Genomic DNA, 19,030 nt, shown 5'->3' with positions numbered 1-19,030 from the left:
ATTCTACATCTTCTGATCTGATGTCATCTCTTTCTAAGGATTTGATTTCATTTTTTTACCAACAGAGCCAACCTACTCCATCTGCCTACCTGCCTGCCTTTTTGATACAGTTTGTATCCTTGGATGTTAAAATCCCAACTATAATCCTCCTTCAACCATGACCCCATGATTCCCACGACATCATACCTAGCAACCTCTAACTGTGGGTAGAGATCACCTACCTTACTCAGTATTCTGTGTACATTCAAATATAACACTATCAGTCCTGTATTCATCTCCCTTTTAGAATTTGACCCCATGACACACTGTAACTCATTCCACTGACTGCAGTTTTGCCCTACTATCTGTATGTTCTACCCGACAGTCTCACTACACACTGCATCTACTTGTATACCAATTGCCCCATCCTCAACCCTATCACTCTGGTTCCCATCCCCCTGCCAATTTAATTTAAACCCTCCCCACCAGCTCTGGCAAACCTGCCTTCAAGGATATTGGTTCCCCCCACCCCCCCACCCCCGCCCCGGGTTCAGGTATAACCCATCCCTTTTGCATAGGTCATACCCAGAAGAAATCCTAGTGACCCAGAAATCTGAAGCCCTGCCTGCTGTACCAGTTCCTTAGCTACACATTCATCTGCCAAATCATCCTATCCTTACCCTCACTGGTGCGTGACACAGGCAACAATCCAGAGAGTGTCACTATGGAGGTCCTGCTTTTCAGCTTTCTACCTAACTCCCTGAACTCTCTCTTCAGGACCTCTCCCTTTTTCCTATCTTTGCCATTAGTGTCTATGTGTACCAAGACTTCTGACTGCCCACCCTCCCTCTTTAGAATGCTATGGATCTGATTTGAGACATACCTGACCCTGGCAACTGGAGGTGGGGGACTGGGCAATGTATCATCCAGGTGTCTCTATCACATCCACAGAATCTCATGTCTATTCCTCGAACTATAGAATCCACTATCGCTTCTGCAGTCCTCTTCTCCCCATTTCCCTTGTGAGCCACTGTGCCAGACCCTGTCCCAGAGACCCAGTCACTGTGTCATCCCCCTCAATAGTATCCAAAACACCATAATTATTATTGAAGGAAACAGCCACAGGGGTCCTCTTCACTGGCTGCCCATTTCCTTTCCCTCTCCTGACAGTCACCCAGCTATTTGCTTCCTGCAACTTAGGGGTGACCATTTCCCTGTAGCTCCTATCTATTCCTCAGTTTCCCATTGAGCTGAAGGTCATTGAGCTACAGCTCCAGTTCCTTAACACATTTTCTGAGGGGCTGCAGCTCAATGAACTTGGTGCAGATGTGGTTATCTGGAAGCTGGAAGTCTCCCAGAATTCCCACATCTCACACAAAGAACACAACACATCCTCTGGAACCATTCTCACTGATCTCACTGTGAACTAACAGATGAAGAATGATGAAGAAACTTACCAGAAACCTATCTCACCCAAGCCTGTTGAGCCAAAACCTCCTCACTATAACACTGGCCCACTCCATCAATGGCTGCTGTGCTTGTCCCTATCTTATTTTTATTTGCCCTTGCTAATGAATTGTGATTCGTTTGTGCCACTGGAAAAAGCTGAAAGCCTGCGGGTGCTGCTTTTTAAATCTCTTGCCCTGGCGTCCTCTCTCGATTTGATATAGGAAAGATGTGTTTAAACTGGAAAGAGTGTGGAAGAGATCTACGAGAGAGTTGCCAGAGGGCCTGAGTTATAGGGAGAATCTGGCCAGGCTAGACCTTTATTATTGAAACGTAGGAAAATGGGACAAAGCCTTATAGAAATGTTTAAAACAATGAGGGGATTCCTGCTGGTCGTTGATGGATTAGCAGCTTTTTACAGTTGCTCCTATTTTACTTACTTTACTGTTTTCAACCTGCTTTGAAACCTTACTTTTAAACGTGATATTGCTTTACTATGGCTACAAGGAGTGCCAAAAGTACCAAAAAAGAAGAAGAGCCTCCCGCAACTTTCGAATCTATTAAGGAACTGCTTCGAAAACACAGAAAAGAATCTTTCGAGGAGTTCCAGTAGAATTTCCAGCAACTCAGCCCTGAAATTAAAAAAATAGATACCATATTGTATTCTATTCAAAAAACCTTAACTGAACATGATAAACGAATAGAAGAGAATGAAGCAACTCTGACGATTTTGGATGCGAGAATTAATGACCTGTAAAAGCTTTGTGAAAAACAATCCAAGTCTAATGAAAAATTAAGACAGAAGATTATCGATTTAGAAAATAGAAGCAGAAGAAATAACTTACGAATTCTGGACCTTGAAGAGTCAATGGAAGCTGATAAACCTACGGAATTCTTTGCAAGTTGTTTGGCACAATTATTTCCTAAAACTTTAACGTCTTTACCTATGATTGATTGAGCTCATAGATTGCCTAGACCAGTTCCAGGAGAGAGACTCAGATCAGTAATAATCTGTTTTCATGAATTTCAAACAAAGGATCATTTAATTCATGAATCCTGTTGAAGAGGAATGATTGATTATAAGGGTCAGAAGATCAGGATCGTCGAGGATTTTTCACCCAAGGTCATGAATGAGCGTGCTACGTTCAAAATGGTTATGTGGGAACTTTTTAACAAAGGTTTCAAACCTTCTCTTCGTTATCCTGCTTGGCTCAGAATTATACTGAAGGATGGCTCTAAGGAATGGTTCCATTCGAGTGAAGAAGCTCAGAAATTCTTAAAATCAGAAAATTAACTGTTCAGTATCTTTCTACACGAATAATTGCTTCTTTTACTTTTGGTAAACCTCTGTAGCTATCTCTCCTTTTGAAACCTTAAATGCTTTACTTCGAGAACAAGATTGTAACGAGTTAATTTCTTGTGTATTCATAAGTTTTGACTTTTGATAGGTTTTTTGATTATTTTATATTATACTTACTTTTCTCGAGGTTTTTTCTGTCAATGAGGCTTAGTTTGGGTATTTTTCATTTTATCATTTTGAAACTGTAATACAGATGCTGCTTGACCTGCTGCGTTCACCAGCAACTTTGATGTGTGTTGCTTGAATTTCCAGCATCTGCAGAATTCCTGTTGTTTGCATTTATAATTAATCTATATGTGTTCTTGTTATGAGGGTTAAGCTTTTTTTCTTTGTCTACTGTTTTGTCTAGGTTGAAATGCAGTTAACCTTGAAACCAATTAGGAGCTAAACCAGTAGGTTTTTTGGGAGGGTGATGTCATTAGATTTAGCTGTCAGCTTTCTTTTGACCAGCTTTCGGACTTTGGGAGGAGGGTGGGGAGATGGATTTTTTTTCTGGAAGCTGTTTTGGATTTTTAGCCAAATCTGATGCTTGATTACCACGTTTCAAGGTTTATTGTTTGGTTCTAATATACATTCCAATGGTTATTACTTTAACCTTTCTATTAAATAGTATTAAAAATTGGATCAAACTGTTAACTTATTTAGTCTTAACGTGAAAGGATTAAATCACCCTGTGAAACAGAATAAGATTTTTGCATATATTAAAAACTTAAGGTTCGAATTATTTTTCCACAAGAAACTCACTTATGTAATTGAGACAATTTACGCCTTTTCAGTAGATGGAGGGAGCTACATTTTCATTCCTCTTCTCAAGCTAAGTCTAGAGGCGTTTCGATCCTTATAGATAATACAGTTCTCTTTGTCCAACGTAAAATAGTGTCTGATACTAATGGGCGTTTTGTCATAGTGCCAGGAAAATTAGATAATAAATTAATGGTATTTGCTAATTTGTACGCCCCGAATACAGATGACCCAGGATTCTTTGAGCATTTTTGTTTCGTTTTTGCCAGACTCATTGGTAATGGGAGGAGACATTAATTGCTGGTTCGATCCAGCTTTAGATAGGTCATCTTTTAAACCAGTGACACTTAATAAATCAGCTTTGTTTATTCAATCTTTTCTAAGTGTAAGGGGGTTTCGACTTTTATGTTACTGCGGAGGCTAATTAAAATGGCGTCTTTGTTATGTTAATCTGGGGAATGCGGCTTTGTTGTGTTAAATGCTGAGAAAGTTTGTGCTAACAGTTTGTTTCTGCTTTAGTGTGTGATAAAAGAGTGCTATTAACCAATTGGGATAGTTGTTATAGTTTTGGTGTATTTGAAGATACTGTATGCGCGGGGTTTTGGGGGAGAAGACGGGAGAGCGAGACAGAGGATGGACGAGGTGCTGTGAGTCCGCTAACGGGGTCAGACCCCGAGCGGGACATTCGGCGAGGAAATGGGGACGGACTCATGTGGAGCGTCTGGTCGACCACCATTGTTGGTCCCAGGCGGCCGGTCGAGGTGGTCCAAGGGGTCGCAGGGTGAAGAAGAAGGTCCTTGAGCTCCAATGGTTTTTGTGCACGAAGAGATTGAACTTTGATAAGTGTGGCGCCTTTTATTTTCCTTTTATATTTTATTCTCTTTTAATTATATAGTTCCAGTAATATCTATAAACTGTAAATCATTTAATTGCATCTGGTGTATTGTCTGTTATTTGGGTGGGGTGGGGTACCTCACACAGCATCCACACAAACAAATTATCCAATTTGGCGGGGCCGAGGCTGTTTCCCTAGACGACAGCGAGCCGAGCGACCCTGAGGGTGGCCGGGGGGGCTACATAAGGAAATGTGGTATTGTTGATGTATGGCATTTCTTACACCCACTAGACAGGGAGTACTCGTTTTTTTTCTCATGTCTACCATATGTATTCCAGGATTGATTTTTTTTTATTGATAGCCAAATAATTCCATTAGTTCGATCCTGTGAATATAAAGAGATTGCTGTCTCAGATCATGCCCCTGTGCTGTTATCTTTAAATCTCCCTGGTCTTCCTCAAACAAACAGATCTTGGCGCTTTAAACTAACTTTGCTATCTGATAAGGATTTTTTAAAGTTTCTGGAGAGACAACTTATTCTTTTTTTTTAAGAGAATACACCAGAAGAGACTTCTAGTATTATTATATGGGATGCTTTTAAGGCCTATATTAGAGGACAAATTACTTCATATACTGCAAGTGTCAAGAAAAAAGCTAATAAAGAGAGAATTGAGTTAGCTAACCAGTTGAAGCAATTAGACCAAAAATATGCCTTAGTTCTAGATCCTGCTTTATATAAAAGGCGTGTTGAAATTCAAGCTAAATATGATCTTCTTTTAACTTATCCAATTGAAACTCAACTCCTAAAAGATAAAAGTTAATTTAATATTCATGGAGACAAAACAGGTAAATTACTGGCTGACCAATTAAAAACCTTTATAGCTAAATGGCAAATTAAAGAAATTTGTAAAGCTAATAGTGATAGGAAAACTGACCATTCAGAAATAAATGATATTTTTAGAGAATTCTATTCTAAAATTTATAGTTCTGACCCTCCTAAAGATAAAACTATTATGAATAATTTTTTAGACCAATTAAACATTCCTACACTTTCCAATGATAACCGTAAGCAGTTGGATCAACCTACTTCTTATGAGGAAATTGCCGAGGCTGTACATTCATTGCACTTGGGAAAGGCTCCGGGTCCTGATGGATTTTCTGCAGAATTCTATAAGGCATTTTCCTTACTGCTTATACCTCATTTATATTCTGTTTTTTTCAGATTCTTTTAAGTTAGGTAGGTTGCCATAATCTTTCTATGAAGCTTCTATCTCACTTATCCTTAAAAAGAATAGCAACCCAACTGAATGCTCTTCATACAGACCAATTTCCTTACTTAACGTTGACACTAAAATTCTATCCAAAGTTTTGGCCTGTAGGATTGAAAATATTTTACCATCTATCATTCCTGATGATCAGACTGGATTTATTAAAAATTGATATTCCCACTTTAATATTCATCACTTATTAAATGTTATTTTATTCTCCTTCTAAGGAGATATCGGAATGTGTGATATCTTTAGACACTGAGAAGGCTTTCGATCGGGTTGAATGGAATTATTTATTTAAAACCTTAGAAAAATTTAATTTTGGGCCCAATTTTATTAAATGGATTAAATTACTTTATTTATCTCCCTCTGCTCAGGTTCTTACTAATTTTCAGAATTCCAAACCTTTTAAACTTCAACGTGAAACCAGACAAAGTTGTTCCTTGAGCCCTTTGCTCTTTGATCGGGCCTTAGAACCCTCAGCCACTGCCTTTTGAGAATCTAATGATGTTATTGGTATTTTAAGGAGAAGTACTATCCATAGAGTTTCGCTTTATGCTGATGACCTATTGCTTTTTATTTCTAATGTCAAGACTTTGTTACCTCCTGCACTTTCTTTACTCTCTTGCTTTAGCCAGTTTTCAGGATATAAACTGAATTTACATAAGAGTGAAATTTTTCCTTTGAATAATTTGGTATCAATTAATACTAAACTTCCTTTTAAAATTGTAATAAATCAATTTACCTACTTGGGTGTAAAAATTACCAAGAATTATAAACACCTACTTAAAGAAAATTTTCTTACCCTGCTGAATTATGTAAAAAGGGCACTATGAAACTGGTTGCCCCTTTCGTTATCGTTGATTGGCCAAATTAACTCTATTAAAATGAATATTTTACCTAAATTTATATATCTTTTTCAGGCCTTATCCGTTTTTATTCCCAAATCCTTTTTTGACTCTCTTGATTCTATTATATCTTCTTATATATGGAAAAATAAACATTCTCGACTAAATAAAGTTCATCTTCAAATAGCTAAAAAGATAGGAGGTTTAGCATTACCAAATTTTAGGTTTTATTATTGGGCAGTCAATATACAAAATCTTACGGTTTGGTCATATTATATTAACGGTGAGGACTGTCCAATATGGGTTTCTTTAGAAGCTAAGTCTGTTAATAATTTTTTTAAATCATTTCTCTTCTTGGATCCTCACTTTCTTTATCCTTAAGTAAATTAACTGATAATTTGGTAGTTTAACATACTTTGAGGATCTGGGTACAATTTAGAAAATATTTTGGTTTAATGGGATTTTCTCTTTCAAGTCCCATTTTTTCTAATTATTTTTTTAAACCCTCTATGACTTATCCAGTGTTTAAAGAATGGGATATATTGGGTATTAAATGCTTCCAGGATTTGTTTGTTCGAGGAAGTCTCCTTTCGTTTGAGCAATTGTCAGCTAAATATAGCTTACCAGAAACCCACTTTTTCCGATAACTACAAATTAGAGACTTCCTGCGTTCTCAATTATATACATTTCCTAATAGTCCTGATAAGGACTTACTAGATGTAATTTCTAATTTGAAACTCTTTCTTAATGGTTCAATATCCAATATTTATGGTATATTGTTGGGAATGAGAAATGCTCCTTTAGACAAAATTAAAAATCTCTGGGAACAAGGTTTAAAGACTTCAATTTCTGAGGAAACTTGGAATGAAATTTTTAAATTGGTTAACACTTCTTCGTTATGTGCCCGCCACTCCCTCCTACAATTTAAAGGGGTCCATAGGGCTCATATGACTAAGGATAAGCTATCTTGTTTTTATTCGGATATATCTCCCTTTTGTGATAGATGTAACAATGGAGAAGCTTCATTAATTCACATGTTTTGGACATGTCCAAGTCTTGAAAGAAATTGGAAGGAAGTATTCCAAACTTTCTTTGTACTCTCTAAGGCAAATTTTAAGCCTAACCCCTTAACCACCCTATTCAGTATTGTTGGAGGAAAAGATATTATTTTGGAGACAGCTGATTTGCACAATTTGGCGCTTACTTCTCTTATAGCTAGGAGGACAATCTTGTTTAAATGGAAGGATGTTGTTCTGCGAACTCACGCTCAATGGTTACATGATGTTATGTCATGCTTAAATTTGGAGAAGATCCGTTGTTCAATTTCTGAATCTAGCCAAGACTTTCAAACATTGTGGGGACCATTTTTGAACTATTTTCAAAACCTTTGACTTGCTGTTAAAGTACAGGTGGTGGCTAATAACATATTTCACTTTATGATAAGGATTTTTGTTTTACTTTTTTTCTTTTTTACCAAACAATCTTGGTACTGGGTTTAGATATTTTTTCTGTATAATAAAATTATTACATTTCAATATTATGATTTAATTTAATTTACATGAATATAGGGTAATGTGATTGCAAGTGAGATTCTAATATAATGTATTTGGTATTATTTTACCTTTATTTGATTTATAATTTAGATCTTTTTGTACTCTATATTCTTATATGTAGAAATTAATAAAAATATTGAAAGAGAGAGAAAACAATGAAAGGTCAAGATAAGGCAAATAGTAACAGTCTTTTCCTCAAGGTTGGGTAGACCAAAACTAGAGACATAGATTTAGAATGAGAGAGTAGATTTAAAAGGGACCTTGGGGAAAAAGTTTGTGAGTATATGGAATGAACTGCCAGAGTGGTTGGGGAAGGTACAATAGGATCACTTTGGAGGCACCCGGATCGGTACTTGGAGGGGCAGATCTTAGAAGGATATGGGCTGTAGATGGGAAATTGGAACCATCTGGGAGGGGAACGTGGTCAGCCTAAACTCATGGGCCGAATGGCCTGAATCATTATATTCCTATATGACTCTATCTTGAAGTAGAACATCCACTGGTGTTTCTTCACCAGTAGACATTCTGCTTCAAGGTAATTTTCACATTTTGCCTTGGCAAGTGACTAGACTATTCCTTTGTCTGCCCACATTTTTAAATACAGGCAAGCTGCAACTCAACAGGCAAAGACTTGTATTCTACAGCAGGTCCTGTATGCCCATCACTTGTTTACTCACCGAACCATTTTTTAAATATTTTCTTCACTTTTCAACACCAGCCCCCCCCCCCCCACATCCCCCTGCATCTCTGGCATCTTACACATTCCAGATTTACACTGCTGCACCACAGGGAGTTTTGAAAAAACTTAGCTAAACTAAGGAATTCTCTCCATCTCTTCTGGCTCCACTTTTAACCCACTCTCCAATAACTGCTTTGTTGATAATGGGTTATGTCCCCTACCCTAACAGCTCCTTTGTAACTTGAAGTCTGATTCTGACTGTTGAAGGTTATCTGAGCCACCTTGCATCATCTTATTAAGATAAACCTCTTGTATTTGGTGTTGTGGTGTGGTTGTTATCTCCTGATCTTTGTTGGTAATAGAAACAAGTCCTTGCTTGTTTGCCCATGTGACATGACAGGGGGAATACCTTGTATTCTCCTCCTTGCTTCATATTGTGGCCATCAACATTATTTACTTTGCTTGTTCTTTCTTTTTCAGAAATCCTGACAAAGGGATTCAATTTCTGATTGCGCGTGGATTCATCCCTGACACGCCAATTGGAGTTGCCCACTTCCTGCTCCAGCGGAAAGGGTTAAGCCGCCAGATGATTGGAGAATTTCTGGGTAACAGCAAGAAGCAATTTAACAGGGATGTATTGGAGTGAGTAATGGCAAGATCTGTCATCTATCTTTCTCCCCCACCCTCTATTTATCAACTCAAAATAGTCAGTTATTCACCCTTCAAAGATCTTTCACGAATTATACCAGAAACCTCTGGCTATATGAGTTTATTCCCATGTCCCATCAATACATTGCAGTCATCATAAATAGTTAAAACTGTTTTTACAAAGACTACTGGCAGTGGGAGTACTGTACCTTGATGAATTTGATGCTACTGTCTCTATCTGAAGTGTAATCCATCAGAGCTTCTCTTCCTGGGGAAAGTCACAAAGAGGGTGGTAAAAAAAAACACATAAAATTGTTGCTGTACAGTAAAATACTATTGCAGTGCTTTTCCGGAGTGTTAAAGTGTGGAGATGCAAACTTCTTAAAAGCTTACAGTGGAGCTACACATAAAGCAATTTCATTTAAACTCTGCTTTAAAGCACTATGTAGGAGCTTCAGAAATTGAAACATAACTAGAGGCTATTCAGCTATTATATCATCTCAGTCATTCAATGGATCATGACTAGTCTTTTATCTTAAAATCCATTTCATGTGGTCATTCAATTTTGCTTATTTCTTAGTATACTCTGTGACTGGCTCTGTTGAATACAGAATTGCAAAGGTTCAGGGCCAGTCCTGAATTTTGATACTGTGACCCCACCCCACCGCCCCTGATTTTGGACACCTAAGCCAAGGTCTAATGCACTTTCCACTGCAAATATATCCTTCAGGTAGCAAAACCAGACATGCTATAAAATTCCAGGTGCTTGCTTACCAAAGCCTCATAGGATTTCAGTGAGATACGTTTGCTCAGGATTAAAATGCCATTGACCCCTCCAATTCTTCCTGTGCCTGCATATCAACTTTCAGTAATTCATTTATAAACATACTAAATGGCCTTTGAAACTCGGCTTAGCTTTACAGCCTTTTCTCTAAAAAAGTAGGTGACATATCTTTTCATGTTATATTTTATCTGCTGTGTCCAAGAAGTTTTGAAAGTGACTATTCATCATCGAGCACATTTGCCTCTTCGCCCTTGGTAAGATCAATACAGGAAGCAGAGTTAATGTAGAATGCAGAGACGCGAACTAATTAGAAACTGTTCATCTTACAATGACCATACTTCAGAACCAAGGTTACATGAATCTTAGTAGTCACACTGTAATATACAAACAGCATAGTGCATTTGAGGCTGAGCTCAAAGCCATTGTTGTAGGAAAGCAGCCTTCATCTCCAGGGAGCCCCACCACCCAGGTCTTGCTCTCTTCTCACTGCTCCAATTGGAAAGAAGGTACAGGACCCTCACAACTCACACCACCAGGTTCAGGAGCAGTTATTACCCCTCAGCCATTAGGCTTTTGAACCAAAGGGGATGACTTCACTCAACTTCACGCCCCATTATTGAAATGTTCACACAACCTCTGGAATCACTTTCAAGGACTCTTTGTCTCATGTTCTCAATAGTTATTGCTTATTTATTTATTTGTTTATTTGTTTATTTATTTTTGTACTTGATCAGCTTGGTGTCTTTTGCACGCCGGTCTTATGCCCAGTTGGCACAGTCATTCATTGATTTTATTATGTATATTGGATTTATTGAATATGCCTGCAAGAAAATGAATCTTGGGGTGTAATATGCTGTCTTTTATGTATTTTGATCATAAATTTACTTTGTACTTTGGTCAGCTGAGGAAAAGGGCATTTGAAGTTAAAGATTGCAGACCTGTGAAAAGAAAGTTCACGACCAAACAGCAGTGATCCCTTTTCTTCATATACTGCTTTGAGTTTTGGGACACATACTGGAAAAGCACCAACAATGTTCACTCCAGTCCTCCACATTTACTGGAAATATAAATGAATCAATGTTAGTGTCCACCCCCCCCCCACCTCAACATTTACAATACTGAGCCCCTTCTGTCAGTTACGTTGCTTCTCACTTGCCCAACACTCATGAAACAGACAATATTCCAAGCTCTGTCATGGAAAGTGATTACTAGGTGAACAGAGGAAAAGATTCAAGGACGTATCCAAAGCCTCCTCCAAGAAGTGCACTGATTCCTAGGAATCTTTGATCCATGACAGTTAAGTGTTTTGAGAGAAAAGGAGAACACTGAAACATTGTGTAAATGGTGTCATGTTGATAGTCATCCACTTCACACTCCCATCAAGCGTCACCTGCCCCATCTGTGGAAGAGACTACAGTTTCCACATTGGCTTCATTAGCCCACCTCAGACTTAACATTTTTGGAACTGCCTGAGAAGGAAAAGACAATTAATTTATAGAAATTATACCAAAAATTATGTTGCAAGGAGCAACAATAACTGAAGAATTCCTATTACTGTTCCTCTGGTCAGTGTGATCTACATAGATTTGTATTTCTGATCTTCATTTTATCTTTTCACAAAGGTGCCAAGAGGTTATATCTCTTGAATGATTTTACCTTTGCTTTATATTGGTTATCCTGAGCAAAATTTCTTTCTCTTTAGCATTGGGTTATTATTGTAGGCACCACACAGGAAACAAGAGATAATCGAAGCTGATTTGTGTCCTTACACAAACTAAACAAACTGTTGTCAAACAGACAGATGGACAGAACCAGGCAAGATATGAGATATATCTTATGTAATTATGTTTAGCATCAACCATTTGGACTGACTTATTTACCTCATTTTGATATTGCCTGGTACACAATATTTACCCATAAAACTGAATCTTTAATGCAAAAGTGGATTCCAAATACTATCTTGTATTGCACAGTTTCTTCAACACAAATTACATCAAGTATAGAAGTGCAGTTGGTGAGTCATAGCCATAGAAAGGCTCAGCACAGAAAAAAGTCCTTTGGCCCACCTAGTCAATGCTGACCACTAAATGCCTATTTTTACACTAATCCTACCCTAACCTACTTTAATCTCCACACAATTCCAACCACTCCTGTGTGGCCCCCACCATAGACTCGACCGAGCAGCCTACTATCTCACATGGTTGGGACATGGGAAGAAATCTGTGTGATCATAGGGAGAACATGCAAACTCCATGCAGACAGCTGGACTATTACAAGAGAACCAGTCATGACCTATTTTACAGCCTTCTTGTTCCCGCAGAGTTTCCTTCAAATGCATCTCAATCTAAAAATTGTTTGCGTTCAATCTAAAAATGTTACTTTTCTAAAGTTTGCACAGTTCAGCAAATAATAATCTGATAACTATGGCAAAAATTTCAACTGCACTGTTTACATTGTGCACTGAAGAAAAGCACTATTTGACTGGGGACAACTCAAAGACAGCAGTGTAATTAAAGTCTGACCAGGGTGAAGTGAAGTAGTGCTAGGTTCCCTCTGGGAAGGATATTATCTCACTTCATCTACTCAATGTACTTTTCAATATACACTATTGAACCTTCAAGGTTACATGAAATGGATGTCGGGGGAGCAAGGGTATGTTTGCAGGGTTAAGTAATGATAGGCAAGAAAAGTAATGCAGCCTGCGGTGTAATTTGGGCTGACTGCCAAATAGAATAAAAACATCTCCACTGGAAATGTATGGTGCTCATTGTGCTGAGCAAAATATTTTCATTTTAAGCAGCCAGTGTTGGCATTGTTGGTAATGTTAGGCTTCAGGTCTATGGGCATGAGGTAGTGCTCAGCCAGTATTAAGAAGCTTATTACATGGGCCACATAGAACTAGGGGGACTCTACCAGTCAGTCCCACACTAATCCAGCTCCAAATTGCCTTCACGTTCAGTTCCATCCAAGTTACCAAGGAAGTACTTGAATTTATAGACTGCAATAGCAGCTTAAAATGCATGCAGAGAATTTGAATTGAAGGGCAAGGCCTGTTCTGCAAAATCAGAATCAGGTTTATTATCACTGTCCTTCGGATGTGAAATTTGTTGTTTTGCACCAGCAGTACAATGCAAAATGACTATAAATTACAAAATAAATATATAGTGCAAAAAAAAAGCTATCATATAATATTCAGAAATCTTCTGGCAGAGGGGAAGAAGGTTGCTCTTAAAACGTTGAGTGTGCATCTTCAGGCTCCTGTACTTCCCTGATGAAAAGGGGGCACATCTCAGATAGTGAGGGTCCTTAAGGATGGATGCTGCCTCTTGAAGATGTCCTCGATGGTGAGGACAGTTGTGCTGTGTTGGAGCTAGCTGGGTTTACAGCTGTCTGCAGCCATTTGTGATCCTATGCATTGGAGCCACCATACCAGGTGGAGATGCAACAAGTTAGAATGCTCTCTACCATACATGTGTAGAAAATCGCAAGAGTCTCCGGTCACATATCAGATCTCCACAATCACATAATGAAGTCGAGCTGCTGGAGGCCTTTTTCAGGATTGTGTCAATGTGCTGAGCTCAGGATAGACCCCCTGACATGTTGACACCCAGGAACTTAAAGCTATTCACCCTTAAAGAGGGAGACAAACAGGAAACCGCTTCAAATTTCTCTTGGAGTTGTACAAATGCTCAGGTGCGCAACTTTAATTCCGCAGCTTTGTGAGTAGATGGTTCACAAGATTTGGAAAGCCTACAGTTGTTTCTTTCTGAGCTTCACATGTTTTTCATTAGAAGACTGAGGTGTTTTTTAAATGTTTTAAAAAATTAATTTTGTACTTTACTTTGAAGTTGATGTAAAGCACTTTTGGCTCCAATTTGATGTACAGCTGGATGACTTTAGTCCATTGCAGATAATCTTGAGAAGTAGCTTTTTGTTATTTTTTTCCCTTCTTTATTTAAGATCCCAAAGTATCATCCTTCGGCAGAGGACATATAACACTTAAATTACTGATGCTGAGGCAACATTTTGGGAGTGTTTGCTTCGGACCGCTGGGGATTTGATCTAGACTAATACATAAGAGCTGAAGGAGTGCTGTATTCTTGAGTGTGCCTTTTATCTTAACCAATGTCTTAAACTGGGGCTTTGTCCACTTCTTCAAACAAAGTTATGACTATGTCACTTGAATGTCATTAGTAAGCTGGTCAAGATACGAGAAGGTACATGTATGCATCCCAGTGCTGAAGACCGGTTAGAAATATTATTCATTTCAGTATGAGCACTTAATTTAATATATGGAGAAATGAGCAATCAATTAATAAGCACAATAGACAAATTCTGGATCTCAACGTGTTCACATTCTTCATTACTATTCCACTGTCCCATCCATTTTTCCTGCATTGTTTGGGTAAGAAGTCAAGAGCTGCCTCATTTACCTGCCTGTTCACCATGGAATATCAGCAGACCATAGCTCAAAATACTTCCCTTGGTAAAACCTCTCAGTATCATAACTTCATCAGAGCAGCAATACAAACCCTTTTACACCTGTTAACAGGATTACTGCCATACTGATGCCACAGAACAGTTCAAGATAACCTCTTGCCATTGCAAGTCATTTGGTACTATGTGTGTGTCAGTTTCCAAAGCACCAGAAATTCAAGAGCACATCTGCATAGCACTGATAACCGTCCTTTGCTGGTTGGCAGTGGTTCTGTGGGACATGGCACGAGGAAAGTGAGGCTGATGCCAGGCTGCAATACAGTCTAGCAGTAATTCATGTTCTGTGTGCTGATGACAAAATCATTGATCTAACCTTACTTCTGGTTTATTTATTGCCTTTTGTTGTTTTGTGTGCCCTATCTTTTCCTCTCCTGATCTATATTTTAATTGTTCAAAAACAAAGCAGAAGCATGCTCAGAACATATGTGATGTTAAACAGTCGTAGAACGTTTAATTTGAGTGAATTTATATTGTGAAATATATACACTCAGTGTATATTAGGTACACCTGCACACCAGCTCATTAATGCTAATATCTTACCAGCCAATTGCATGGCAGCAACCCAATGCATAAAATCATGTACAAACGTTTGTAGATATGGTCAAGAGGTTCAGTTGTGGTTCAGATAAAACATCAGAATGGGGAAGAAATTAGATTAGATTAGATTAGATTAGATTAGATTCAACTTTATTGTCATTGTGCCCGGTACAGATACAAAGCCAATGAAATGCATTTCGCATCTGACCTGCAATGCAAAGAATAGTGTTATTTACGAAATAACAGCGAATAAAAGAAGTGCTACAGCACACAAATGTAAAAGTACTGAGACAGTACAATATGGGTGTAGGACTGCTTAGCGCTGTGACGTGAGGTTCAGCAGGGTCACAGCCTCAGGGAAGAAGCTCTTCCTGTGCCTGCTGGTGTGGGAGTGGAGGCTCCTGTAGCGCCTACTGGATGGGAGGAGAGTAAAAAATCCATGGTTAGGGTGAAATGCATCCCTGATAATGGTTTTCACCCTGCCCAGGCAGCGTTTATGGTAGATGTTCTCAATGGTGGGCAATTGGGTGCTGATAATCCACTGGGCAGTTTTCACCACACGCTGGAGTTCTTTGCGGTCCGATACGGGACAATTACCATACCACACTGAGATGCAGTTGGTGAGTATGCTCTCAACGGTACAGCGGTAAAAATCTGTCAGTATCCTGGGACAGAGTTGAGCTTTCTTCATGCTCTGCAGGAAATAAAGGTGCTGTTGTGTGATCTAAGTGACTTTGATAGTGGAATGATTGTTGGTGCCAGATGGGGTGGTTTGATCTGTGAAACTGCTAACCACCTTGCATTTTCATGTACAACATTCTCAAGAGCAGGAGTTCCCAATCTCTTTTTAAGCAATGCACCAATGCTATTAATCAAGGGGTGCATGGACCCCAGGTTGGGAACCCATGCTCCAGAGTTTACAGAGAATGGTGTGAAAAACAAAAAAAAATCCAATGAGCAGCAGTTCTGCGGGCAAAAGTGCCTTGTTAATGAGAGAGGTCAAAGAAGAATGGCCGGTCTAATTCAAGTTGACAGGAAAGTGACAGTAACTCAAATAACCACATGTTACAACAATGGTGTGCAGAAGAGCATCTCTGAACATACAATACATCGAGTCGTAAAATGTATGGGCTACAGCTGCAGGGGACTATAAACATACTCTCAGTAGCCACTCACAGGAGGTACTGAGTGTAAATTTATATATTGAAGAACAGCAATAAAACAGGGGCCCAGTGACTCCTTGGATATTCTCCACATCTCTCACCAAGGTTGCAGCAGGAGGTTGGGACAACGGCCATGGAATTTTAAATAAAGAAGAGGTTTGAATAAATGAATCTTTAACAATGAGTTTAAGCAACTTTTAAAGTAGTTCAAGAGGACCGCTCTGTTATTGTCATCAGTTTGTTTGAGACTTAACCAAGTCCTTAATGATCCATTGAAGAGAGTAAATACTGATTAATGAGCAAGCTGAAGGAATGTCAGGTCTGATTTGGTAATCACTCTCTCAACGTGGAAGTTGTTAAAACTCACCAAAGCATGATAATATGCTCTACATTAGTGTTGGTTGTTCAAAGGTGATGTTGCCTCCAGGTGATTCTGGCTTACTTACACTCAGAGCTGCCAGCTTGATTATCAGAGATGAAAGCAGAAACACAAATCCGCTTCTATTTTTAAAACAGCGGCATCTTTCCTGAGTTTTAGTGATGGAGATCTCCCTTATTCTACTTTGATTGCATTTTGTTCCTCTCATTCTGTGACGTCACCCTTTTTGTGACCCTCTTGAACCAATTTAAATAAGAGAATATATTATGTGAATCTGCCATCTCGTTCCACAGCTTGCCTTATTTTTCAAATAAACTCACACAAAATGCTGGAGGAACTCAGCTGGCCAGGCAGCATCTATAGAAAAAAGTACAGTCAATGTTTCTGGCTGAAACCGTTCGGCAGGACTGGAAAAAAATGTTGAGGAGTCAGAGTTGGAAGGATATGGAAACTACCATTTTGTAAAGTATCAGAAGTTGGGAGGAACTACTTTAGATGCATGTTGTCTGATGCAAAGAGCTGTTGGATTGGAAACTGTCTCCACAATCATTGCATTCAACTTTAGTAGATCCCAACTAATTCCTAGGAGTTTCTCCTTTTCCACAGCTGTAATCAATGTGCTGAGATCCCATTGAAACCTTTGCCGGTACTAAAGATGAATTAATGGTGTATAGGTGTCTGGAGGATTCAAACATTATCCTGCCCAACCTTTTTTGTATCATGCACGTGTACTAACGTTGATGTCTGACTGGAGCCCTGCAGGATTCAGGTCAGTTTAAAGTTAAACTTTGAAGTTTAGTTCATGAACACTTACATAAGGTTTTATAAAGTCTGCCAGCTCTGCTAATAAGAAAAAGACAAACATGTGCTACAAGCTTATAGTAGCTATCTTCTCAAACTGTTCTCCACAGAACCTAGCATTACTTTTAGTTTCAAATTGTGGAAAATAATGGAATTTAGCTTCGGCTGACAAGTGAAGTCCTTCTCAACTTCCATTAATGAAAAAAGCATTGGGTAGCCTGGGCATGGATCTTTCAGACTGATTTTCCATGGTACTTATGCCATCTCTTGGCAAGGTTCAAGTTGGGAAAGAAGAGAATTGTTTGATTTCTGTACTGAATTGTGGAAGTGCCCACAAATAGAGTTAGCAAAATTAGTTAACATATTCTACAAATTATTTGTTTATAGATCAAAATTGTCAATGTTTGGAGAATTCTGTGCAGTGTAGCAAGAGACTGGAATTAGAAACACAGAACATCTGCCTGGACTCTAGCAAGTTATAGGTGCTTAATACTTCAATGCTTCCTTTAGTTATGTCAAACTTTGTGGAAGGAGGTGGAGAACAGTGGTGTGTATTGAGAATTTTGATAACAGGCAATACATTATTCTTTGACTATTAGCATAACCAAATCGAGAACTATGTATGTGCAGGTGTAGCCAGATTTTCAACAGGCAATGCTGATGTACTAAACTCTTAGGTTAGATGAACCAAGTTGAAAAATCTTTGCATGGATCTTCAAAGTGTCTCAGTTCCTCACCAATGTATAGTTAATGAAGTATCAATTAAACCCACATAAATAATTGAACTTAATGTACCACCTACCCTTTTACCATTTATTATCATGTTTTAATTTCCTCATAAAACAGTTTGGTTTGGGATCCTAAATTTACCTCAACCATCTCCCAGTGCACCAGTGAAGCTGTACTAGATATGTAGAAAAAAATGCCTTTTATTGACACAACTGAAGATTGGTTCATTCAAGGGCTTGCAAAAAGTTCACAGTAAATTTATTATCGAAGTATATTTATGTCACCATATACAACCCTGAGATTCATTTTCTTGTGGACATTCACAGTAAATACAAAGAAATAAAACAATAAAAATCAAGTAAAATAATAATAGAAAATAAGCAATAAATATCGAGAACACACGATGGAGTCCAAAATTGAGTCCATTGGTTGTGGTAACAGTTTGGTGTTGGGGTAATTGAAATTGAGTAAAGTTATCCTCTCTGGACCTTCTTCTCTATGGCAGCAGTGAGAAGATAACGTGGCCTGAATGGTGGGGGTCTCTGATGATGAATATTACTTTCCTGTGACAGTGATATATATAGATGTGCTCAGTGGTGGGAAGGGCTTTACCCATGATGGACTTGGCTCTATCCATTACCTTTTGTAGTACTTCCCATTCAAAGGCATTGATAGTTCCATACCAGACTGTGATAAAACCAGTCAATATATTCTCCACCACACTTCTATAGAAGGACGTCAAAGTGTTAGATGACAGATTGAATCTTCACAAAGCAAAGAAAG

The 19,030-nt window shown here is 38.5% G+C and overlaps 1 protein-coding gene across 2 annotated transcripts in view; it reads left to right on the top strand.

Moving 5' to 3' along the window:
- LOC134351595 (IQ motif and SEC7 domain-containing protein 3-like) overlaps positions 1-19,030 on the top strand; it is a 422,303-nt gene that overhangs the window by 297,932 nt on the left and 105,341 nt on the right. For both annotated transcript variants that reach the window (XM_063057957.1, XM_063057959.1), the window contains exon 5: positions 9,190-9,351. In XM_063057957.1, the coding sequence (XP_062914027.1) occupies positions 9,190-9,351 (162 nt within the window). The remainder of the gene's footprint in view (positions 1-9,189; positions 9,352-19,030) is intronic.

Source organism: Mobula hypostoma, chromosome 9, assembly GCF_963921235.1.
Source record: "Mobula hypostoma chromosome 9, sMobHyp1.1, whole genome shotgun sequence".
Classification (NCBI taxonomy): Eukaryota; Metazoa; Chordata; class Chondrichthyes; order Myliobatiformes; family Myliobatidae; genus Mobula; species Mobula hypostoma.
Note: the sequence above shows the minus strand (reverse complement) of the source record. Positions and strands in the feature narration are given on the sequence as shown.